The sequence below is a fragment of the Tachypleus tridentatus genome, chromosome 1 (assembly GCF_004210375.1).
Source record: "Tachypleus tridentatus isolate NWPU-2018 chromosome 1, ASM421037v1, whole genome shotgun sequence".
Taxonomy (NCBI): Eukaryota; Metazoa; Arthropoda; class Merostomata; order Xiphosura; family Limulidae; genus Tachypleus; species Tachypleus tridentatus.
In genome coordinates, this window is record NC_134825.1 from 160133833 (window position 1) to 160160715 (window position 26883).

General features: G+C 30.4%; 1 protein-coding gene across 1 annotated transcript in view; it reads left to right on the forward strand.

Moving 5' to 3' along the window:
- The window catches only part of LOC143229032 (ryanodine receptor-like), a 243367-nt gene that overhangs the window by 39018 nt on the left and 177466 nt on the right, over positions 1 to 26883 (forward strand). The window contains 17 exon segments of the mRNA XM_076460689.1: positions 3633 to 3731; positions 4505 to 4582; positions 5646 to 5721; positions 11250 to 11362; positions 12999 to 13104; positions 14043 to 14136; positions 14706 to 14780; positions 18172 to 18328; positions 18623 to 18745; positions 19569 to 19616; positions 20448 to 20569; positions 21231 to 21352; positions 22291 to 22355; positions 24213 to 24348; positions 24582 to 24689; positions 25225 to 25343; positions 26288 to 26421. Coding sequence (XP_076316804.1) covers positions 3633 to 3731; positions 4505 to 4582; positions 5646 to 5721; positions 11250 to 11362; positions 12999 to 13104; positions 14043 to 14136; positions 14706 to 14780; positions 18172 to 18328; positions 18623 to 18745; positions 19569 to 19616; positions 20448 to 20569; positions 21231 to 21352; positions 22291 to 22355; positions 24213 to 24348; positions 24582 to 24689; positions 25225 to 25343; positions 26288 to 26421 — 1775 coding nt within the window.

The window sequence follows — 26883 nt, forward strand, 5'->3', positions numbered from 1 at the left end:
GTTTCGACCTTCTTAGATCATCTTCAGGTTAACCTGATAGGTCCTTTAGAATACGTTTTTACTTCATGTGGGTTTCTCGTCATCATGAATTATCAGCCCTTGTTTTTCTGCTCTAAGAGCAAAGAGATAAAGTAACAGGTACATGTTTTGGCGATGTTTTTCATTTCCAAAACGTTACGAATAATATGATTCAATACGTTTCAATCTCACCACTGTAAAGTTAAATACCTCATCCTATAACATTTCTAAAACAATTATGCCCCCTCAACACATACATTGTGGCATAATATCTTAAGCACGTGCTGCATTGGTGCTTTTTCTCTGCTTTATTTATGACTGTACTTTTTTATTCACACCATATTCTCGTGGGAGCAGTAGAATGAACTCCTGAACACTATTCTTCGCCACTTTATTGCTATGCAGAAAATTCATCACCCTCATGCTGATGAATCGAGAGTAGGCCTACAATTCATGTGGACTACATACAGATATAATTATTTGTTCATTTGTTCTCCAATTGTATGTTCAAAATAATCCTTAGGCCCAAGTTTAGTCATTTTGTTAATAATACCTTGTTTATTTGACGAATGTAGTTTAAAAAATAAAACTAGTGATTTTATTTAGTGAAATTGGTTTATTTGGTTTTGAATTTCGCCCAAAGCTACACAAGGGCTATCTGCGCTAGCCATCCTTAATTTAGCAATGTAAGACTAGAGGGAAGGCAGCTAGTCATCACCACCCACCGCCAACTCTTGATCTACTCTTTTACCAACGAATAGTGGGAGTGACCGAAACATTATAACGCCCCCACGGCTGAAAGGGTGAGCGTGTTTGGTGCGACGGGGATTCGAACCCGCGACCCTCAGATAAGTCAAGTGCCTTAACCACCTGGCCATGTCGGGTCTGAAATAGGTTTGGATCAACAATATATGTAAAACTGTATTTCTTTGTTTCCAAAGTGTCTGTAGAAATATATAATGTGTAAAGTAAATATATTAAAGAAATTGTCCTGGATCTAGGTACCTGAGCATTGACTTCGCAGTCCATAATTAAATTAATTATAGTTGATATAAAGAATTTGGGGTGAGATGATGGGATTCTTAATTTTAGAATTAAAACTTATGAAAAGAGTTTCTTTCTCCAATTTTCACCCATAATCCTCCAGTTTTTTTGTTGTTGTTGTTGTTGATGTTGTTTCTAGAAGAAATAAATTACTGAAAACAATACTTAATTATTATATGTTCATCCCCTGTATCAGACACAGGCTGAAATAATTCACATTATAATTAAAAATAACAGTTCTGGGGAAAGTTTTTTTTTTTTTTCAAATGAAACTTGGAGAAAAATTCATCTTGTATATCTTTTATTTGAAACAATTAAACAGTTTTCTGTTATTACAGTAATTCTGTAAGTTCTGTGGTATTTCAGAATCAGTTAGGTTATTTGCACAGCGATTGTTACGTCACAATGTTCGGAATCGTTCTGTCTTCACTCGCTACTCTCTACCCTAAATTATCTTAGGGTCATTTCGTATGCTTTTGTATAATAATTTATAGTTTGAAATGCAAAATGTGAGAAAAAATGGAGGAGGGTGTCATTATTGAGGGAGGGCCAGGTGGTTTATTTGTTTGTTTCAAATATCGCGCAAAGGTACATGAGGACTATCTGTGCTATCCGTCCCCAGTTCAGCAGTGAATGTTTAGAGGGAAAGCAGCTAGTTAACACCGCTCATCACCAACTCTTGGACCACTCTTTTACCAACAAATAGTGGGATTGACCGTTACATACGCCTCCACGGCTGAAAGGGCAAGCATGTTTGGTGGGCACGGGATTCGAACCCGCAACCCTCAGATTGCTACCCAATCTACTACATAATACTACACAAAATTTAGTATTATAAGCCGTCAGACTTGCCGCTGAGTCACTAGGGTAGGCCGAATGGAAGAAATCAGCTGTGTTTATAACATGAGTTCAGTTGAAGTGGATTTGTGTCAAGTAGAGAACTTAGGGGCTCAGCATTGGACATTTTGTCCATTTTATTGACACCAGTACCAGAGATGATCAACGAGTTACTTAAATGTACAGATCATATTAAAGGATTGTATATTGACCGCTTCTTCTTTACAATGTGATTTAAATAATTTGGCGAGTTGGCAGCTGACTTCTAATTATAATAAATACAGGGTAATGCATGTGGATTATACTAATTGAAGTATAATTTTTTTCATCATGTCACACAATGTTATGGAGAATGGTCTTAGAGTTCTGGTTAATCAGTCTTTTAAGCCTTCCAAACAATGTGCTGCCTCTAGTGGTAGGGCAAATACGAGTTTATGTTGTATCTAGAGAGATGTTGAATATAGGTTTAAAAGGTTATATTTTCATTGTATATGTCACTAGTAAGATCAGGTTTGGAGTCTTGTGTTCGGTCTTGAACCCCATACCTTGGAAAGGTCATTAAGTTGTTAGTAATAATTGAGAGGAAGGCTACTAGAATAGCACCTGAGATAGTAAAGTTGTCACAGGTTGATATATTTGGTTTTATTTTGAAAACTTAAGAACTAAAGGGGAATTGATTTAAATGCTAAAGTTGTTAATGGAATTTCTATTGTCATCTTTTCTTCGTAATTATTGTTTAGAATAGTAGGACTAGAGGATACAGATAAATATTGGCAGAGTAAGAGTTTTATTTTTCTAACAAAGTAATTGGTTTTTGGAGGCCCGGCGTGGCCAGGTGGTTTAAGCACTTGACTCGTAATCCGACGATCGCGGGTTGGTATCATCGTCACACCAAGCAAACAATATTTGGCCCGGCATGGCCAGGTGGTTTAAACACTTGACTCGTAATCTAAGGGTCGCGGGTTCGAATTCCCGTCGCAACAAACATGTCCGCCCTTTGAGCCCTGGGGGCGTTATAATGTACGGTCAATCCCACTATTCGTTGGTAAAAGAGTAGCCCAAGAGTTGTCGGTGGGTAGTGATGACTAGCTGCCTTCCTTTTAGTCTTACAGTACTAAATTAAGGACGGCTAGCGCAGATAGCCCTCGTGCAGCTTTGCGCGAAATTCAAACAAACAAACAAACAGGCCTTTGGAATGGGTTGCTTTCACGTATGATAAACGCAATACATTTAAAGGAATATGAATGAAGATTTAATAAACATTTTAAATGATCAGGCTTTAAGTGCATGTAATGTATAGTTTAGTTGACATAGCAACATAGATGGCACAATAGCCCCATTGTTGTCCTTAAATTTTGTGTTAACTATTATGATTAGGCTACATTATAAATGTGTACAATTATAGCGACACGGAAATGGGGTAAGATTAAATATGCCTTCACTTGTACACGTATTTTCAGTTCTGGATCCAGCACGCAAACACGTGTACATATATATATACATAATTAATAGTCCCTTAGATTTTTTTCATTTTTAGATCATAAACATAGAATAAGTAATGAATGAGCTTTAAACTTAAACTTAAGAAAGTAATACTTTGTGCCAGTAATAAAATTAAATATTAGAGTTTGTTTTATTGTATAACACATTACTCTGTATAAACTAAAATGTGTTTCAAGTAGATTTGATTACTTATATTTTAAAGAGATTTTTCTTCTGAAAAACCTCAACAGAATTTCCCACCTGAAATGTCTTCGTGTGTGTTTGTGATCGAACAAGCCTTGTCAGTTCGTGCTTTACAAGAAATGGTGACGGCATCATCTTCCAACCAGGTAATAAAATTGTTTATATGATGTTATTGAGTGAAACATTTCTCAGTAGACCCTACGACGCCAAATGTTTTATTATACGAGTTAGCAATTTGACTTATTTTAATCAATTAGTCTCAAATAAAGAGGGACACACGTTTAGAAAATAGTTGCCGTTTATATCGTTAACTTTATTGGCAGGATTGCGTTCTTCTTTCAATAAAATGATTATTATTAATGTTAAAAATACTGATTACATATAATCCTATAGGCATATTGTTTTAAATCATAACACAAAACATTAAAAGAGTCGCAATCAATTTTTAAGACATTTCGTTTCACTTAGTGTACCGCTCTTGTTGTTGTACTTTCGTATATAATACGGTATTGGTTAAAATTTCTTTATCTCTCCAGTATCTTGTTGTAATAAAGAGTAATGATACAGTGTAAGATGAATCAAAATAATAACTGTGCTTCAATGTGGTTGAAAGAGTCATGTTATGTCATTAGTTGAAGTTCAAAATTATTGGTGGCGTATTTTGTTAGCATTGGTACTACAAATTGAAAAGGAGGTTAGAGAGATTTGAGTAATAAAAGTCATTAGACAGAAAGTTATTAAGCTATAAACATTCTTTGCAATTGTTGAAATTCTCTCAAACTTAACCAGCGTTCAAGTATATGTAGATTACATAAGGGTTTATTAATTAATGATATGTTTTTCCTTATAATACATAATTTAATTCGCTAAACATTTAAGCGACTATGTGTTTGAATGTATTTAATTTATTTTTTTTTAGGGTGAAGGAACTCAGTCGGGGCACAGAACATTGCTGTACGGACATGCTGTGCTCTTACAGCATCAAAATAGTAACATGGTATTCAAATTATATTAGGGATTGTTTCTAATCGCGTCTTTTTTTCTTTGCTATTCTATACTTATAAATATGCTTGTGTTTGTTTGATAAGTACAAAACTACACAAGGGGCTATCTGTACCCTGCCCACCACAGGTATCGAAACCCGGTTTCTAGCGTTTTATTAATACCAACTTGCTGGCTGCCTACACATGAAGATTATTTCAACATCCGAGGCAATATTTAAAAATTTAATCAGAAACAATAATTTTAAAAAAATGCACTTGGCTCAGGAAAGAACAAAAGAGAGAAAAAAGTTTTTAAAGCAACAAGTATGTCAATCTTTCAAACGAAAACTGATTGATTGTTAATTTAGCAGTGTAAGACAGCAAGTCATCACCATCCACCGCCAACACTTAGGCTACACTTTTACCAACGAATAGTAGGATTGACCGTCACATTATAACGCCCCCACGATTGAAAGGGAGAGCATGTTTGCACCATCCACCGCCAACTCTTGGGCTACACTTTTACCAACAAATAGTAGGATTGACAGTCACATTATAACGCCCCCACGGTTGAAAGGGAGAGCATGTTTGATGTGACGGGGAATCGAACCCGGGACCCTCGGATTAGAGTCGAGTGCCTTAACCACCTGGCCATGCCGGACCGAATTATAATTTTATCTTTCACGCTCTTTTTTAAAATTATTTTAAGCTTATCATTGCATTATTTAGACTTTTATTTAATAATTATTACCTATTTGAAGTTTTAGTTAAATTGCCTCCTTACATCGAACACTGAATTAAAACGAACGAGATATTTTAGTACAAAAGTTTCTTATAGTCCAAGCCTATTAGTGTTACTTAATGAGCTAATTTTTGGATTTTTCATACAACTCAACTCCCAATTATCTAAAAGTTACGAGACCCACTTATTTAGCGTAGCTATTCCAATTATTTTATATCTTTTGATTAATTAAAAAATAATTTGTATTTTTTAATAAATACCTCATTTAAAACAGACTAATTAATTTTAAATGACTCGTATCAGCAAAATGTTATATTAGTTTTGTTGTGTTACAGTATCTGGCTTGTTTGTCTACCAGCTCATCCAATGACAAGCTAGCCTTTGACGTTGGTCTACAGGAACATTCTCAAGGTAACTAATACCTTTTTATGATTTGTTTTTGTTTGTTTGGTGTAAAACACAAAGCTTCACAATATGCTATCTGTGCTCTGTCCACTTCGAGTATTTAAACCTGAGTTATAAGCACACCGATTAGTATCAACTTATTTAAAATTTGATTACTTAAATACAATTTAACACATTACAAAAGACGTTTTGCAATTAATTTAGCATTGCTGACGAGAGTAATTTGTGACATAACTGATAGATATTTGGAAAACGTAGATTCTAAGGTGTTTGCCGCCGAATGTGTTTTTAACGTATGAAACAGTACACTTGTTTTTTTTTACTACTAATAAAGCTGGCCAAAACGTCCAGAAACGTTTGATGTATCCTACATTTAATTTTTAATGTTTTATTTCTTTACAACTGAATATTATTAAACGAGAAAAATGTTTAAACTATATTCTGGATCTGTTTTAATTCCTCGACATGTTTGACGTTAGGTTTGGTTTGAATTTCGCAAGGCTAACTGCACCAGCCGTCCCTAATCTAACAGTGATAGACTAGTCAACATCACCCACTGGCAACACTTGGACTTCTTACTCTTTTACGAACGAATAGTGGGATTGACCATTACATTCTAAAACTCCCACGGCTAAAAGGACGAGCATATTCGGTGTAACGTGAGATTCGAACTTGCGACTCTCAGATTTAAGCCGAACACCCTAACCACCAGGCCACGCTTGTAATTGGGTAAAACGTATGCAAGTTGTGATTGGCATTAGTAGTACCGTCAGTTTTTTTCATCTTGGGAACTGAAATAACTTTGTGTTAAAATAAGAATAAAAAAGAAAGCTTTACGTTTTTATAGGGAGGGAGTAATTAATATTCTAAATAAAAATACTTTATTTAAAGGGGGGATTCGCCTTTGTACACCCTTAATTCAGTAGTGACGAAAGTGGTAAATATCAATCCTGACTGATTGCTTGAACTGTTTAATTGAAATTGACACAGCTTTTGAAATATGGACATTAGCTTCCATACACATGTGATGGATAAATAATGTATTTTAAAGAATACAGATGAATCGGTACAAGCACATGTGTCAATTGACATATTACGCAAGAGAACCAACTACCGTGGCTTCTTCTATGAATTTACTCCATATTTATGTCAGCACTACACGTAGGTGCCTGCTATGCAGTTACGCACCTTTGTTTTGAACGAGACTGACACGACTGAACAGAAAGAGCTCGTTGCTATGGTAACGATTGAGGCTACGCATCAATCTAATTCTACCATGCGAAAGTATAATAAGTTTCAGAGCGGTTAAGTTACGCTATTGAAAATGTATATCGTGTAGGCCAAAGTACACATCTTACATCTATATATATATAAAAAGAATGAATTAGGGGCTTAGACAGTTCAACCCCCCAGAGACTAGTTAAACCAAACATTCTTTACAAAAGTAAGCTTTTGCAAGACTAGACGTGGAAAGATAATGCTGTTCATTATTTAGTGACAACTATGAGTGTCTGAGAATATTCAATAAAATTTTCAAGCAGCTATGATAACCAGGGTATCTAACACATTATTAGTGTTTTAGAAAATATATTATTTTAGAGTTTGAAATAAAACTCGTTCACTAATACCTTGAAATGTTGATCTAGTATTGCAAAATTTGAATAAATTTTAGTCTGAGGACGTTTTTATCGTTATAGCTAGAAATATAAAACAAAAGAAGAAAAAAACATTAAAATAGCTTCATGGTCAGTATTCCAGCCTTTACGACTTTTACCGTCTCCCAGTGAAGAATGTCATAAGTAGCAGCATGATGCAATCAATACGTTAGCCGTTCGATTTTTATTATATTCCAATCGAACAAACTATATTTTGGTAATAAATGACACACACGTTTATATATTTTTACTGCTTTCCAATCTAACAAACTATATTCTTGTAATAAATGACACACATGTTTATATATTTTTACTGTATTCCAATGGAACAAACTACATTCTAGTAATAAATGACACTCGCATTTATATGTGTGTGTAAATCATAATGTGGAGCTTAATGGCGTATAAAGATCCTTCATATATATCTACCATTTAGCTCAGTAAGGGAAAAAGTGCAAAAGAGACGAACTGAAGTTAAGAATAACCAAGTATATATTACTAACCAAAACTTGCACAATGAATATTTTTAAAATACTGTGAAACACTGCGCACATGTGTATCCATATAATTATTCTACAAAAATAAGTATGCATATGAACAATAATAACACAACATAATATGCGTGAAAGACAAGTATGGACCTCCGATGTATGTAGATTACACATTATAATCCAAATTGCAAATAAATAATATTCGATTAAATTTTAAACTACTTTTACTGATTTCATATACGTAAAATGTGCTGCACAATATCTTTACACAGTAATTAATAAATTGGTCATACTTCAGTATTTCGACGCGCAAGGATGAAGATAACAGTATTGATAATCGAAAAAGAAAGTGAAGTAGGATCTGCATTGACTTTCTAATGATTAGGTCATGGTAGTTATGGTTTGTAGCACAAAGCTACATACAATGGACTATCTGTGCTCTGTCCACAACGGGTATTGAAACCTAGTTTCTAGCGATATGAGTTTGCAGACATTTTACTGTGCTACTGGGGGGCCAAAATGGAGTAAGAGAATATTAAACATTGCGAAGGGAGGGAGGGACAACAGTGGCTAGTGTGAAAAGTCATTGTGCTCAATTCCAACCAATCAGTTTCACTCCATTGTCAGTTGAATTAATTGTAAATGAAAAAAAAAAGGTTTGAGAATAATTATTGCTAAATGACATGATGGATACTTATTATATAGAATCAAGTGAGAACAGTAATAACTTATTATATAGAATCAAGTGAGAACAGTAATAACTTATTATATATAATCAAGTGAGAACAGTGATAACTTATTATATAGAATCAAGTGAGAACAGTAATAACTTATAATATATAATCAAGTGAGAACAGTAATAACTTATTATATAGAATCAAGTGAGAACAGTAATAACTTATTATATATAATCAAGTGAGAACAGTAATAACTTATTATATAGAATCAAGTGAGAACAGTAATAACTTATTATATATAATGAAGTGAGAACAGTAATAACTTATTATATAGAATCAAGTGAGAACAGTAATAACTTATTATATAGAATCAAGTGAGAACAGTACTAACTTATTATATATAATCAAGTTAGAACAGTGAGAACATATTATATATAATCAAGTGAGAACAGTAATAACTTATTATATAGAATCAAGTGAGAACAGTGAGAACTTATTATATATAATCAAGTGAGAACAGTAATAACTTATTATATAGAATCAAGTGAGAACAGTGAGAACTTATTATATATAATGAAGTGAGAACAGTAATAACTTATTATATATAATCAAGTGAGAACAGTGATAACTTATTATATAGAATCAAGTGAGAACAGTAATAACTTATTATATAGAATCAAGTGAGAACAGTAATAACTTATTATATATAATCAAGTGAGAACAGTAATAACTTATTATATAGAATCAAGTGAGAACAGTAATAACTTATTATATATAATCAAGTGAGAACAGTGAGAACTTATTATATATAATCAAGTGAGAACAGTAATTACTTATTATATAGAATCAAGTGAGAACAGTAATTACTTATTATATATAATCAAGTGAGAACAGTAATAACTTATTATATATAATCAAGTTAGAACAGTGAGAACATATTATATATAATCAAGTGAGAACAGTAATAACTTATTATATAGAATCAAGTGAGAACAGTAATAACTTATTATATATAATCAAGTTAGAACAGTGAGAACATATTATATATAATCAAGTGAGAACAGTAATAACTTATTATATATAATCAAGTTAGAACAGTGAGAACATATATATAATCAAGTGAGAACAGTAATAACTTATTATATATAATCAAGTGAGAACAGTGAGAACATATTATATATAATCAAGTGAGAACAGTGAGAACATATTATATATAATCAAGTGAGAACAGTAATAACTTATTATATATAATCAAGTGAGAACAGTGATAACTTATTATATATAATCAAGTTAGAACAGTGAGAACATATTATATATAATCAAGTGAGAACAGTAATAGTGAGAACAGTGATATATATAATCAAGTGAGAACAGTGATAACTTATTATATAGAATCAAGTGAGAACAGTAATAACTTATTATATAGAATCAAGTGAGAACAGTAATAACTTATTATATATAATCAAGTGAGAACAGTAATAACTTATTATATAGAATCAAGTGAGAACAGTAATAACTTATTATATATAATCAAGTGAGAACAGTAATAACTTATTATATATAATCAAGTGAGAACAGTACTAACTTATTATATATAATCAAGTTAGAACAGTGAGAACATATTATATAGAATCAAGTGAGAACAGTAATAACTTATTATATATAATCAAGTGAGAACAGTACTAACTTATTATATATAATCAAGTGAGAACAGTAATAACTTATTATATATAATCAAGTGAGAACAGTGAGAACTTATTATATATAATCAAGTGAGAACAGTAATAACTTATTATATATCAAAACAAGTGAGAACAGTAATTACTTATTATATAGAATCAAGTGAGAACAGTAATTACTTATTATATATAATCAAGTGAGAACAGTAATAACTTATTATATAGAATCAAGTGAGAACAGTAATAACTTATTATATAGAATCAAGTGAGAACAGTAATAACTTATTATATAGAATCAAGTGAGAACAGTAATAACTTATTATATAGAATCAAGTGAGAACAGTAATAACTTATTATATAAAATCAAGTGAGAACAGTAATAACTTATTATATAGAATCAAGTGAGAACAGTAATAACTTATTATATAGAATCAAGTGAGAACAGTAATAACTTATTATATGAGAACAGTAATAACTTATTATATAGAATCAAGTGAGAACAGTAATAACTTATTATATAAAATCAAGTGAGAACAGTAATAACTTATTATATAGAATCAAGTGAGAACAGCAATAAGCTCGATGGTTTATGAGATATCATGAACGATTCGTTAGGCACACTCGCTGTGACAGAAATGTGTACTGTAAAATAATAATAGAAATACTACATAGAAAATCATAGAGGGCCAAATTAGGTTGCTGGTGTTTGTCGATTAACAAGATATTTCCGCTCTGTGGATTTATTGATCTGTGTTTGTAAATTCACTCATATAGTTAACAACGTTGTCCTGTAAGCACGTAAATTGAGTCTCAAGGACAATCAACATAATCCAATAAAACTTGAGAACATGCGTCTGAAGGTATGAATATAGTTTCAGTAGCTTTAAGCATTTATGCTATCGTTTTGTATGAAACGGTTAGTATATTGTTGACCAAAATTAAAAACAAATTCATGCGAGTATAATATGAAACTTGAAATAGGCTGATGTTTGTAAAACTTCATATATTTGATAGCAACTGTCTCTTTCTTAGGTGAGGCATGTTGGTGGACAATCCATCCGGCTTCAAAGCAACGATCAGAGGGTGAAAAAGTAAGAGTAGGGGACGATCTGATATTGGTCAGTGTTGCTACTGAACGTTACCTAGTAAGTGTTGTGCGTGTTTAAAACAATACAGATTTTCAATCTGTCTGACCTTTAAGTTTATGAACACTGTAGTGTTTAAATGTGTTATGTATATACATACATGTATATACATTGTAAGAACTTCAACAAAGAGAACAAAACATTACTCTCAGTAGCTTTCAGCTTTGGTTAGCAGCTAAGACTAGCTTATGAAATATGGCACAAACAGTGTACGTTATTGTTACAGTTGGTTAGCGAAGAATTCAGCGTACAGAAACGAGCTTCTCAGAATTTTAAAACTATATTTAAACAAAATTTATACCGAGCCGTTCGTTTTTACTTTCCATAATGTGTTACAAAAACACTTTTAATTTCTTTTCTGTCATTCTAACATGTAATATATTATCTTTTAATACTATTGATATATAGTGTTCACTCTTTAACTGTGAACTGCAAATGTCTGGAACACTTGTAACTGAAATATATTTTCTCAAAATTTAAAGAAAGCTTAACATTCAAGGAACCTTAAACCTTCTCCCAGCTGTTTGATTTTCGAACTATACATGTAATGCTTGTTTTTTGTCGAACATACAGGTAGGTACTTAATGGGATATTTGAGTTATATGCCCTCAGACTTGCTACTCAATCACTAAGAGTTGCAAAACCTCATACGTATCTATGGATTTATATAACTTATGTGCCAGCTGCATTTATTAATCAAATTTCTTTCCTAGCGTTTTTATATTGTTTCTTTGTTTACTTTTATGAAGTTTAAAGTCAAGGCACTGTTTCTTACAATACATAATTACTTTGTCACTTGATTTTTTAAAAGGTACGTTTGCCGTACTTGTTTACAGAACCAAGGATAGTATAGAAAGTAAAACTTGCCTAATTTAAATATTTTGAGAATTCTTAATATAAAAAAAAATCTTGGAACATTTCAATACTGTGTACAATATGGGACACTACACATTACTACCTGGCACAAATAACTATAGATTATGATTGGCCAGTTCTCAAGGCCGACTCAAATTGAATATTTGGTTAACGTGCCGTCTATATCCGTACCTATATATTTGATTACTCTAATTAAACATAACCCTTTATTATCCGGAAGAAGAACAGTGGGGTATCTCAAAGTGCTTGAGTTTTGGGTCTCGTTTGAAAACATTACAACTTTTGTTGGTTGTCATATGTGTTAACTTCTTAACCAGATTTTAGTATCAGTTATATTAGCATTTTCTGATATGTAAATTATTAAGCATTCTTTAGTTTAATTAAACCATGGGGGTGAAACTGAAACATTTGTGAATAACATTGTCTATACAGTATGTTTGTCGCTTTCTGAGTTAAGAAAAATGAAAAGTAATGTCTATTTAAATGTTTATATTTGTGGGTTTGTGTACATACTCATATTTGTTTTAAAAACATAATGGTAAACTTTTATAATAATATGCCTATTTCAGATATATGCTTAAAGTTGGCATCAAAAATGTTTGGTCTTATCGAAAAAATAACTGTCAATGATGACGAAAAAAATAATTGTCTTTAACTTCCCTTTTATAAACAATTGTGAAACATTATTACTTTTTTTGTAAGTAAATATTTACACAAATATTCTTTTTCATCACATTAAAATATTTCTAAATAATTACAGCATACAGCAAGAGAAGATGAAAAGACCATAGTAAATGCAAGTTTTCACCTTACCCATTGGTCAGTAGCACCATTTGGAACTGGGTCGAGTAAAGCCAAAAATGTTGGTAAGTTTATCTCGTAACGTCAGATTCAAGGATTGTTTAATAACATTAATATTTCATGGCCAAGTGTCATGTGATAAAAATTTAGTGTAGAGAAGCAGAGAAATAATTTATTTTGTAATTTAACTTCTCCCTTGGTTTGTGACTAGGCCTATACAGTATACTTCGTTTATATATTTCATTTATGGCTTAATTTACGTTTATTGTAATAAACAAAAAGTAAATTAAATTTATAAAGTTAGAATTAAGATAAATCTAGAAAATAACGTGATTATTACTGTAAGAATTAAACTATGAAAAAATTGTGGATTAAAAGAAATAATCGGTATATTTGTTTGGTGTAGGCCTGTTTGCCAGGTTAGTGGGGTGAGTAATTTTCTGTAGGCCGGTTTGTCAGACCTGTAATAGTTGTGGTAAGGTTAATTACATTTGTATTTCACTTATATTGTATTTCACTTGGTATAATTCTGATGTGTGAATAGTAGAATAGGCTTAACATTAGTAGTTTTTAATAATTTAGGCCTACTAATGTAACATTAACTTAACGTTAGCCTTATGTTTTTAAACCTGTAGAAGTCAGTAGATATCTAACTGATTCTAATTTGGTGCCATTTAGGTTGGTGTTTTAAAACAGTGTAAAATGACTTTCTGCTTGTAGCAGTCGTGTTTGTCAATACTAGGCAACAGCCTATTGCATAGGGCTTAGCTAATAAATTAGTAAAATGTACGTAATGTAAACAGAAGAACATGTAAATTATGAGGTCTATAGAACTTGTATTCAGCTTTTATAACATTAGCTTTTTTGACTATCTGAATTAAAAGTTTTCTGTCATAAACTTAGAGTATAAATCGTTGACTTTGAAAAATTTACTGTAATTTTATTTCTGTATATGTATAAACAAAAGGTGAATGTTATTAATTACACACTATGAATTTGATAGGTTATGTGTTTGGAGGTGAAGTTCTCAGGTTTTTTCATGGAGGAGATGAATGCCTGACTATTCCTCCTACATGGTCAGAAGCTCCAGGACAGAAGTAAGTTCATAAAAAACGAAAAACCAAAACATTCCTTTACTGTAACCAATGCTTTCATTAATAAATAATTAGAAATTAATAAGTTTTTTTTGAATACCAGTAAAATTACACTTATCTTTACCTTAATATTACTACTTAGATGTCATGTATTAGAGTTAGCTTATTAGAATGGTAACTAAATTATTCTGGTAACAATTAATTTTCCTTGTTTTAATATATAATTTATTAGTTCAAAGCAAAGTTATTGTTTACTCCTCAAGAATAATAAACAATTTAAATAATTATGCTATAATTTCAAATCTTCTTTTTTATGTTTTAAACTTAAACAGTAAATAATATGTTTTTTTGTGCTGAAAATATGCTAAAAATGGTATGTACTGAATTCTATCTCAATGCTCACTGCAGAAAGTTTGTATAACCAATATATGTAGACTTTAATATTCTTGTTTGCCAGAACCTATTTTACAATTAAGCAGTCCTCTTTTCATTTCTGAGCATATGTCTCTGTGTGTGTATATATATATATATGTTTTGAGTTTTTGGGTTAAATTGGTATACTGTTTTTACAGTATGGTTGTATATGAAGGTGGTGCAGTTCTCAGCCAGGCAAGGTCTTTATGGAGATTGGAATTGGTCCGAACAAAGTAGGCTTTAATGTTTTGTTTTAATATAAATGAAACATGCATAGGCATTATTTAAAAGACAATATTATGAAGATGCATAGAAAATTAAAAATCAAAAGTGAAGGTTTTTGAGAAAGCTAAAATTAAAAATAAATATTACAAAATAAAAGTATTATATTCTGTAGATTATTTATTATGTTTTTGGTCCAAAGTATGAGATTAAAAGATTAAATGTTGAGAGAGCAAATATTGTATCACAGTACATGGCATCTTCCAATAGATGTACACATTAAAATATAGTTATTCTGACAAACAGAAGGATAAAGACATGATGAAACTTTATAGAATAATCTGCCTAAACAGTCTATCAAAGAATAGGATAAAGACATGTTGTGGACCAAGATGTAATATTTTTTCAACAGGTAATACAAAAATGGTGATTATTCGGTAAAAAAATGCAGACTGTTTTGTTGTTAGTTGATGTCTAGTTTATTGTTGTCATGTTAACACCAGTTCCAAGAATTTCTGTCAATACAAGTGAGTAATTCACAATTACAGGGTTTGTACATCTTAAGAGAAGCACTAGATGACCCGGTGTAAGTGTAAACAGTGTGATAAAGTAATTGGAACCTTTCATTGTAGCCTAAGAAATCCTATGAGGAGGGTTTCTATTGCTTAATATACAGAGATTACAGAACTTTTACATGTATAAATTTTATGTGATAATGTATCTACTCAAATTAGCCATAAATCACTAGCCCAGTTAAATCTAACTTCACAAGTAGGTCAAAGAGGTCTTTTCTGAGCTCCCTCGATTGCTTTGCATCTCTTCTTGATATGCTAAATGTAAATCAGAATACCTGCCATGATTTCTTTATTTTTATCTACTCAAAGAGAACAGTGAAACTACATTCACATTGAGTACCTTGTTTCTTGACTGAACGTCTGAGAGTTGTACTTTTCTTGATTGTGTTATGATATCTAATGGAGCAAGATTCCATTTATACAGAATAATCAAGAAATACAACTGTAAAATGTGAGGAGAAGGGAAACTACACTGTACTTAGAAATGTCTGAAAACAAATATTTGGTAAACTGTTTCACAACAAAGATTTACTGTTCTTTTTACAAGAGGAAACAGTAATGGACTTGCACTTTAAATATGGTGGATAACTCTTTCTTCCTATACTTGGAAGCTGTGGGTGTTATTGGAATGTTTTTATTTCAGCAAGTTGGAGCACCATCTTGTTTTGTATTTCTGAGGCTCTGAACAATGTACCACTGATGCACTATATTGACTATGTAGGACCATTTCTCTGGATGTCATGATTACAGCACACACTTGGTGCCACTGTACTAGTGGCCATGAGGATATGTCAAGGATATGTTTTATACCCCATGTTCAGCTACACTTACCAATATCTGTTATTGCATCAGGGAAACATTTCAAGTAATTCAAGATGTATGTAACACACTGAGTTCACTGGATGTAATGTGTAAAATTGGAAGTTCAACAGTCTAATACATACTTTACTGTTTCTTTTCTATTTTCTTCATTTAAAAGTCACTATATTTTAACTATTTATTATTATTACTACTACTAAATGCTTTCAGTTTAATATCATAACTAAAATTTTCCAGTTTATATTATAACTGTTTTATTTCATCAACATACCTTTGTTTTTCAGACTTTACTTGACATTATAATTTTAAGTTTTTCATTTAAGTTTCAACACTGATCTGTTTGTCTTTCGCATTATACTAATTATTTTTGTTATGTAACTGCAGCTAAACATTATATTAATTTATGACATAAATGTTTGGTTCCATCAGTTGTGGCAATCCAGACAAGTGGTTCAAACTGATTTCTCAAGATCAATGCTTATTTTACCAAGATAACCCAGCCGATAACATACCACCTAGTTATATTGCATTCCTGTTTTACTTATTACAAGTGGCTTTGTCATTCCAAGTAATATGATAATATATATAGCTGTACAGTTTCTTTGTATTAGATGTATGATTGCAAATTTGTAGCAACCTGAAATATATGAAAAACAATCTTCTGTGACTAATATTGCAAATATTTTAAGGCCAATGCTGTCCTTACTAAGTTGCTACAGCTTTAAGTAGACAGCTTTTCTCCAACAAAATTGCAAAATCTAATAAATATACTCTGTGCTTTATATAAAAAATAAAGTTTTTCTTTTTTTAGACAGATTATTTTCAAATCAGGACAAATTTGACATTTTGTAAGATTATTTTACCAGCTTAGTTTGACTGACTTTAAAATTTATGTTTAAAACTATTTATTTAAATCTATTTCTCCAATTAAACAGTTCTATCATCATTAAAGGTATTATATGGATATATTATTTTAAGGTTAAAGTTTCTGATACAGATTATTTAAGAATTAGATTTATTCTGTACTGTGTAGATATGTAGATATATAAATTCCCATTATTAACTTTCCATTACCAATAAAAGGGCAAGTTAAACATACTGAAGAGTTTATAATAGTTAACACTTAGTAATTACTTTTATCTGTACTATGAGGTTATAATTTCATTGTACAGGTCACTGATTAGGTCGCATTTGGAATATTGTGTTCAGTCATGGGCTCTTTACTTTATGAAAGACAACAACTTGTTGGAAATGGTTCAGAGGAGGGTTACCAGAAAGTTACCTGAGATGGAGGTGTTATCATATGAAGAGAGGCTGAAATCTCTGAAATTGTTTTTTCTTGAAACAAGAAAATTTAGAGGGGATCTGATTGAGGTGTTTAAGATTGTAAAGAGAATTAATGCTGCTGATGCATCATCTTTTTTTTTTCGTATTTAACAGTAAGAATAGTCGGACAAGGGGACACAAATATAGATTTTGTCAGGGTAGGAGTCATCTTCAGCTAAGACAGTTTTATTTCTCTAACAGACTGGTTGGCCTTTGGAATGGGTTGCCTTGAGATGAGTAAATTTAAATGAGTTTAAGAAAAGGTTTGATGAATATATTAATAAGCTGGTGTTAAACATATATGCAAAAACGGCTCGTTTGGGTTGAGAAAATATTTTACATAGAAGAGCGAACAACGTTTCGACCTTCTTTGCTCTTCTATGTAAAATATTTTCTCAACCCAAACGAGCCATTTTGCATATATATCTCTACAAGTGGGTTTTCTTGACATCACTGATTATTATTTCATCAAGCTGGTGTTAAGTTTGTTTGTTTTTAAGTTAATTTAGTTTAATGTGTGGGACAGTCAAGATGAACTAATAGGTCCCACGTTGTCCCGAAACATTATGTTTTGTTATATGGTAGTAATATTTTCAGAAAAATAATGTAGTTTATCGGTGAAATTATAATGTTGAAATTTTCCGTTCATTACAATTACTATTTACATATTTAACTTTTTTAGGTGGTCTGGAGGTTTCATAAACTGGGGTTATGCTCTGAGGATTCATCACATCACAACAGGACAGTACTTAGCATTTAAAGACAACCGAGAAGTGTGTCTGGTATCCAGAGAAGAAGCCTCTGTAGCAGCAACCGCTTTCTGCTTGAGACAAACCAAAGTAAACTACAAACTGTAAAATAAGTAATAGAAGCACATAGCCTAAAATCATGATTTCAATGTTAGATTAATCAAGGTATATACTTAAAATACAAACAAACAAGAAATCTCTGATATGTATACTGTAGTTAAAAAAAGTTAGATGCAGGAATAGATACAGTGGAAGGTGATGGTTTTATTGGTGTTAGAAAAGCTGTCATAAAATTATTTTCATTCACTGATATAAGTGTTTGTTACAGATTGAATGTCACAATAAGAACTGTAATAATTACAAAAAAAAGTTTCTTTTGTGTAGGATGATAAGAAGGTCATTATTGATGACAAAGAAGAGGAATGTATAGGGTCACCACTGATAAAATATGGTGATACAACAGTCTTCATACAGCATTTGGAAACAGGCCTCTGGCTTTCATACAAGGTTAGCTTCCAAAACATGTGTCAAGTCTGAAGTATGGTATCAAAACATAAGTAATATTACTGATACTGAACTATTTGTATAATTTTTAATACAAGCCATTGGCTATTATACAAGATTCATCTTTTAATAGTTTTTTACTTTGAAACATTGTTTCAGATTATTCAAAACTTGTTACAATGAGGGAATTATAAATAGTCATGTAGTATGGTTAGACATATTTTTTTGACATTATACTTTTGTTTAAGTCTATTTCCTTCATATATAAATAACTGGTTTTATTAACTGTTTATTTATGCAGTTACATACTTGTGTATAAATTAAGGTGTATTACTTTTTGTTCTTGAATTAGTTTATTTCAATAGAATGGTTAGTCATATTGAGATGTAGTATAGTAACTTATATATATATATATATATCTTTAAATGTTTTGTTGAAAGATAGCTGTAAAAATTTAATGATGTTTGTAATGTTTGGTTGTGTATATTTAAGTTCAAATAGACTGTACATAAAATTGGTTTGGTTTAACTTAATGGAGAGTTATAGATGAGACATGATATTTATAGAAATTAATTATACATAAACTATATGATTAAAATTTATAAAAGTAAGTTTTCTGAAATCTTCAGAAATTATGTAAATAAGACATTATTAAATATTCACAAAGTGCTTCTTATAGTATAACTTTTTAAAAATACTTCTTCTTGAATAAAATATAGACATTATGTAAGTTTTTACAATATAGTTTTTGTGTGTGTGTATTTCTTAAAGTTTCATAACATTAGTAGTGAAAGTTAAATAATGAATTCTTTATATGTTTTTACAGACTTATGAAACAAAGAAAAGAGGAATTGGAAAAGTTGAAGAAAAGCAGGTTTGTGTATTATACATTACATACTACTATTTTATGAATATATCATTACTACTGTTCTAGCTTCTGTTTCTGTTCATCAAATTTAATTTGTGAGTACTCTTTCTCTCTGTCAGCTTTTCCAGTAGCTGCATATTTATTCCTTTATTACTGTTTAAGAAAATGAAATTAATTTATAGGTTAACTTTATGTATAAACCTAAAGTTTTATCTCAAAATGCTTGAAGTGAACTTGTAAGCATGTTAAGAGTGTGTGTGTGTGATATAAAAAGTAACCAAATTTCATTTTATTTTTATCGATGTAATTGGAATTGAGAATATATGTTTATGTAGGGGTAATTCTAGTGCTGGCTAGTACAAACCGAACCTCTAATAGAATGAAGGGAAGGATAAATTAATATTTAATAAAATATGACTAAGATGGATTAAGGTATAGTTTCATAAATTAAATAATGACTTATTAGACCAGCAAATGTGGTGCATCTGTAAAATGTAAGCATTGATCTGTTTGTTTAATTTATTAAGATTAACTTTCAGTTGTGGAATTGTGTTTGCTTAGTAGAACCTTGTTAAAACTGAAAAATATAGAATTGATTTATATACTATTTCAATAACATGCTCTTCTATAGTGAACTAAAATTATTACTATATTTTTGTAGTATGAGTCTTTTGAGTATTTGATCCCTAAAATCTGATTTTTAGATAGTAGAGTAAAATATTCTAAGTAATTCTTTTTTGTTGTGTTTTATGCCCTAAAAAACTGTTTATAAATAAATTAATTGATCTACAGATAGAAGATCGTATGGAAGATCAATAAAGTTTTGATATTTTATAGGCCATAATGTCTGAGGAAGGCAAGATGGATGATGGTCTGGAATTTAGCAGGTCACAAGAAGAAGAGTCTCGAACTGCTCGAGTTATTCGAAAATGTGGAGCTTTGTTTAATAAGTTTATTATGTAAAAATATATTTTTGTTTCTTTTTTAGAGAAAAAAGGCATTTCTTAGATAAGCAGTTCAGTTAACTTTGTGATGAAGCTTGTTATCATTTACCTGAGTACATCTAATATGTCTTCATAAGGTAGTTTGTTTCTGTAGCTTTTCTTCTGTTTAAAATATTACAAATAAATCAACATTTTTCTTGACTTACTAGTAGTATAAACAATTGAAAACATTTGGTTGAATTATATATATATATGATTTCCCTTTCAGTTTGATTTAGCAGTTTTTAAGATTAATTCAGGGTGTAGTTCACATCAGTAACAATTCTGTATGTTTACCCTTTTATGATATACTAGCTGGAGTAACTGTTCCTTGGGCAGAAATTAAATAAATTCAGTAGCAATCAAAGGTTATTTTAGAACATGAAAAGTTACTTCCCTTATATGTAATTGTAGAAAATACAAAAAACGCCTATAAAACTATGAAACTGAACATTTGTACGTAAAGTGATACATGCTTTTGATCTCCCAAAAAATATTAGAAGACTCACTTAAATAATTTCTTATTCAGAATTTATTTACATGTTAAAAACCACTTCATGTATTTAGAATAAACAGTAGAAAGTTCATGATTCTAAAGTATATTATCTTTATAAGCATGCATAAATTTTTTTTTCAGGGGTTTGGATTCTTTAAAGGCAAAACACCACTGCTCTGTGTTTACTGAAGCCAGTCAAAACAAAATGATAATGTGCTTAGAAGATTTAATAAACTATTTTGCTCAGCCTGAAGAAGATATTGGTTAGTTTTATTAATTTTAAAGCTAATTTCACTTTATTTTATTTGTGTTATGTATTTATTTTTACATCTACATGTTGAAATAGTAATAAAGTTGAACTATTAACTGTTCCAAGTAAAATGCATAAATGCATGTATAATTACACATATTTATAGATAGTGGGCAGTCCACATGCCACCTCAAAAGAATGACAAAGAATAAAACAACTTGACTTTCTCAACTGTGTGTTATGTGAAAATTGTACACATCAGATTAACTAGCAAATTCTGAAAAAACTATTGAATTATGAGAGTATAAAATGCATGATATGCTTACAATATTCACAAAGGTTATAAAATATTTGTAAAGCTGGTTAAATTATAAAACTTTGAAGGTGTTTTAACAATGGTTTTTGATTATTAATAAATACTGCTAATATTACAAGTGTTAATAGTAACAGTGTAAAAGAACAGTGCAAGAATGTTAAAAGACAGTTTGAAAAAAAAATTGTTTGAAATATAATACTTAGAAATACTATTAAAAATAAATAAAAAGGAATATATGGCTCAAAGACTTAATGCCAAATTATGAGTGCTTTTAATTAATTATAATTGTTCCTTAACAGGCATTGTTAGATATTTTAATATGTTTTCTCGTTCTCTTTTTTTTTATTAAAAAAGCTATTTTTTCACCAAATATGTTTTTGCATGTTTGTACTTTTATACCTAATGTTTTTTTTAATTTCTTTAATTTTTAAATTATGCTTTCAACATTATAACTCTTCTGTCCCTGATAAACTGTGGTATTGAACAAAAAGCCACATTAATACTTTTTCTTTAAGTTTCTAGAAACGTTGAGTTGCTCAATGAGTTTTATAAGTTCATGATAGATGTGTGAAAAGATATTCACAGTAAAAATGACACAAGTTTATGTGTGATCTTATTGTTGTTTAACTTTGTAGAACATGAAGAAAAGCAAACTAAACTCAAAGCACTAAGAAATAGGCAGGACCTGTTTCAGGAAGAGGTAATTATTGGTGTTGCATAAACAGTTGTGACGTTACATAAACAGTTGTAAGAAATATTCCAAGAATCTTGAAGAACAACTTATAGGTGAAGATTCCACAAATGTTTTTCAGAGTAATGACTAATTAGAAATTCATAATAATTTAATTTTACTAATTTCAATTTTAGAGAAAAGAAAGAATAGATTAATAAGTTTTACCAACTAGATGAATCCTTAGAATATTCTATTTTATATTTTTCTTAGAATGTTACTTCCTGTCTGAAAACTAACAATAGATAGAGAAAAGTCACTAACATTTTCATATTTCATGTGGGATCTTAAAAGTTTGTTTGCTATTTGTTCAGATAGTTTGTTTGTTTTAGAATTTCTAGAAAATGTATTAAAAGGGAATATCTGCCTTTAGCCATTTTTATATTTGAACTAACAGACTAGAGAAAATGCAGTTAGTCAGCAGCATCCACTATTAATGCTTGAGCTAATCTTGCTTAACAGAATATTTGTATTAGACAGTCTTTTTTATAATACCCAGTGGCCCTAAAATGTGTAGGGCACTTTTGCAGCAATGAGACATAAACATTGAATCTTCAGAATTATAGTCCAGGCATGTCATCCATGGGACACAACAACTGATTCCTTTTTAAAAGAGAAGTACTAGGGTGCAAGAAGTTAAAAGACAAAATAAGTTCTGAAATTGTTTTTTACTAATATTTCGTATGTATGTGTGTGGATGTATATATACATGTCAGGTTTTGATGATTGTATAAGTGTGTGTACATATGTATATTTGATGATGTTTGTATGTATGTATGTGTGTGTGTGTACACAAAATGTATATAAATCACAGTATATATATATATATATACTATAACTGTATAAAACACCTGTGCTAAATAAGCTATTTAAATCATAACATTCAGAAGAAACTGACACTGAAGTATATTCATGCATATCTAATGATATATTTATATAAAATTGATGATGTTTTTGTGTGTACATATGCATAAAGATAGGAATGTGTATATTATTGATGATACAAGAAATAAATGACTTTATGACACCAAATTTGTTATTTTTCATTAGCTGGACACTCAACATTTAACTTCACAGCTTTCACATATTCCACTAAAACACAATTCAAAACTTTGAAGCTTTATACTGTCAGTTACAATTCATGTTTTAGTGTAATACTGCTAAAGAGGCCGTAATGCAAAATGTTGAGAGTCCAAGTGAAGAAAAATAACAAATTTGATGTCATAAGGTCATCTATTTCTAGTATTAAAAAGTCTTTTATATACCAGCACCCAAAACAGAAATTGAATTAATTACATAGTTCACAATGGTTGTTTGTGGGTGTGTATATATATATATACACACAAAATATATAGGTATTTCATTTACCATTAAATAAAAATAAAGTTGATTAGAATAAAAATCTGTGACAACAGTAGATTCAATGGTACACTTTAGTTAAATATTTCCAGCACAATTATGTATCCACATATGTCAGAGTATGACTTTATATCAGTTAGACTAGAATATATATAAGTTTGGTGCTTTGACCCAGTTTCCTGTGTTACAAGTGGATAAGAATATTTTTAAATTTTCTCTTGATGGGACACTAATCCATAATAGGTTAACATCCAGCTTGGTACCATTTTATAAATGAGTGGACAGAGACACATTTTGGTAGTGTCTCATTCAAGAATACATCTTTGAACCATCAAATTTTCAAATATAAATTTGAAACACTCACACTAGGGCATACTACCTGAGGTGTATTATAGATAAAAAAAATGTTTTTTTTTTAAATTCCTGTTTTATTGCAGGGAAACATATAATTCTGTTTCTCTTACATAGGGTATCCTAAATCTAATTCTGGAGACAATTGACAAGATTAATGTTATCACTTCTAAAGGATACTTTGTTGCTTTAGTTGGAGAGGAGGGTGGCCAAAACTGGGAAGCAATTTCTGGATATTTATACCAACTTTTAGGTATGAATAATTATTTTTGCTTTAGAAATATGCATGTAACTTGAGCTGTAGAAATGCTATGTGTAAATAATTCACTGTAGGAGTTATTATTTAATATAACATACAGACAATGAATTACTGTCTCCTATGTGCAGCTTAATATTTATTTAGTAGATATTAGTAATATGATTATTTTTTTACCACAGTGTATTATTATTACAAAACATATCATATTCTAACTGTTTACAATACAGCTGCAATTATCAGAGGAAACCACACCAACTGTGCCCAGTTTGCTCAGTCCAACAGATTAGACTGGTTATTCAGCAGGTTAGGAAGCCAGCAAGCATCTGAAGGTACAGGTAAGCGAATTAGATATTTCACTAGGTCACCTTATGTAAGTAACGTGTTTTTGAGTAATGTTTATGCAATACTACCTGCACTACCATGTAGACTGTTTTACAGTGGGAAATACTTACAGTGTAGTTTGATATCATTTTAAGGCTTAGTAGAAGTAGCATTTAGTTATGATTTAGCTGATAAAAAAATATTGTTTATAATTATGCAGAAGAAGAGGGATAAATGTTGTGTCTGAAATTGAAATTTTATCTTTAATAGTTATTTATTGCAGTTAGCAGGTGATTTTACATCATATATGGTGTCATGACAGAAATTCCAACATATCTTTAATAGTTTCAAATGTTGCATCAGTGATTGACCAAAAAAAAACACCAAGTTTATTGGCTTTACCATGTATATGGTGAAAATAAAATTGTCTGTAGTAAAGGTGACTTGTTTTAACACAATCTCATCACATAGTAATATGGTAGTTTAGCTTCTGCAAGTTCAACTAATTTATAGGTACTAAAGAACTGTTTTCACTAAAATTTATTCTAGGTATGCTGGATGTGTTACACTGTGTGTTGATAGACAGTCCTGAAGCATTAAATATGATGAAAGAAGAACATATCAAAGTCATTATATCTTTATTAGAGAAACATGGACGAGATCCAAAAGTAAGTAACAGTTCTAAGGCTGTTTAGGCTTGAAAAACATAAGTAATACAAAGCTGTTAACAGATAATACGTCTGTGTTCTTATGAGGCATGTAAAAAATTTGCATGAATAAGACTGAGTTTCTCTTCTCTCTTAACGTCTTTAGAATAAAACAACATATAAAACGTATTTAAGTGATTGTAAAGTAGAATATTTTGTGTGTTGATAACTGGTCATTGAAATTACTATTAAGATTATTATTTTTTATTCATATAAAATAACTTTCATGCATCATAACTGGGTTACTCTCAAATAAATCCCATTATATTAAAAAGTAAGTCAATCACATCTAACTTCTCAGTGACACAGTGCTACATCTGCAGACTTACAATGCTAGAAACTGGTTTTTGACACCTGTGGTGGGCACAACACAGACAACCTATTGTATAGCTTTGTGCTAAACTTCAAATAAACGAATCTAAACCATAGATAAGGGAATGTTTTGTTGTCTTAAAGCACTGTTCTTATGGTATATGGTTATGACAAAATGTACAGACTTGTTTATTTAATTTTTATTTGCATTATTATATTTTCTTAGGTTTAGTTAGAAATAACCATCTACTTACGAATAGCAAATGTTTATTTCACATTAATAATTCAGTTGTAAAACAGATATTAATATCATCTTTGTAATCTCAGATTTTACACAGTATCAACAGAATCTGCACTGTATTGCAAGAATCACTATTTTTCTTTATCTGAATTTTGTTATTCATAGGTTTTAAAAAGCAGGGATAATAAACAGTAGTTTTATATATATATATATTTTGTTGTTGACTTTGCTGAAAAAATTTATTATTATCTTTAAACAGTAACTTCATAAATAATATTGCTTAGAATATTGCATTTAGTTTCCAATAAACAATAATTTGAAAACAGTTGAAATAAGAGCTGCTTTCATTTAGGTCTTAGATGTTCTCTGTTCATTGTGTGTGGGTAATGGAGTTGCAGTGCGAAGCAGTCAGAACAATATATGTGATAATTTGTTACCAGGAAAGAACTTGTTACTTCAAACACGGCTTGTTGATCATGTAACTAGGTGAGATAATCTGTATATACATAACAGCTAAATGTCTGTTTATTATGTTTTGTATTTAACAATTAAACAATTAACCATAGAAAATACAGTTATGTATCAATTTTTTTTAGAGTACATTAAGGAAAAAATTATTCATTTCATACAAATTCTAAAATTTCATATTGATATCAACAGCTATCTGTAAATTTGTGTATGTGCTGCATGGTCAATCTGAAAAACTTATTAATAAATTGAATTAAATATCTCCCCTTTAACACTTTTTATGGAATTGAAAAAGCCAAAAAAAAGCACTCATTTTGGTAGTTGTCTTTTCTTGTGTTCAGTAATCTAATGAAGAAAAAAAATCCTTGCAGCATTCAGCAAATGTAAGTGTTCTGTTGCTTTGGGTGCACCAATGGTATCTTAATCCAAACATCTTTTGTCAAAATTACATTGCAGTTGGCCTTCTTTCTATAAAAATAA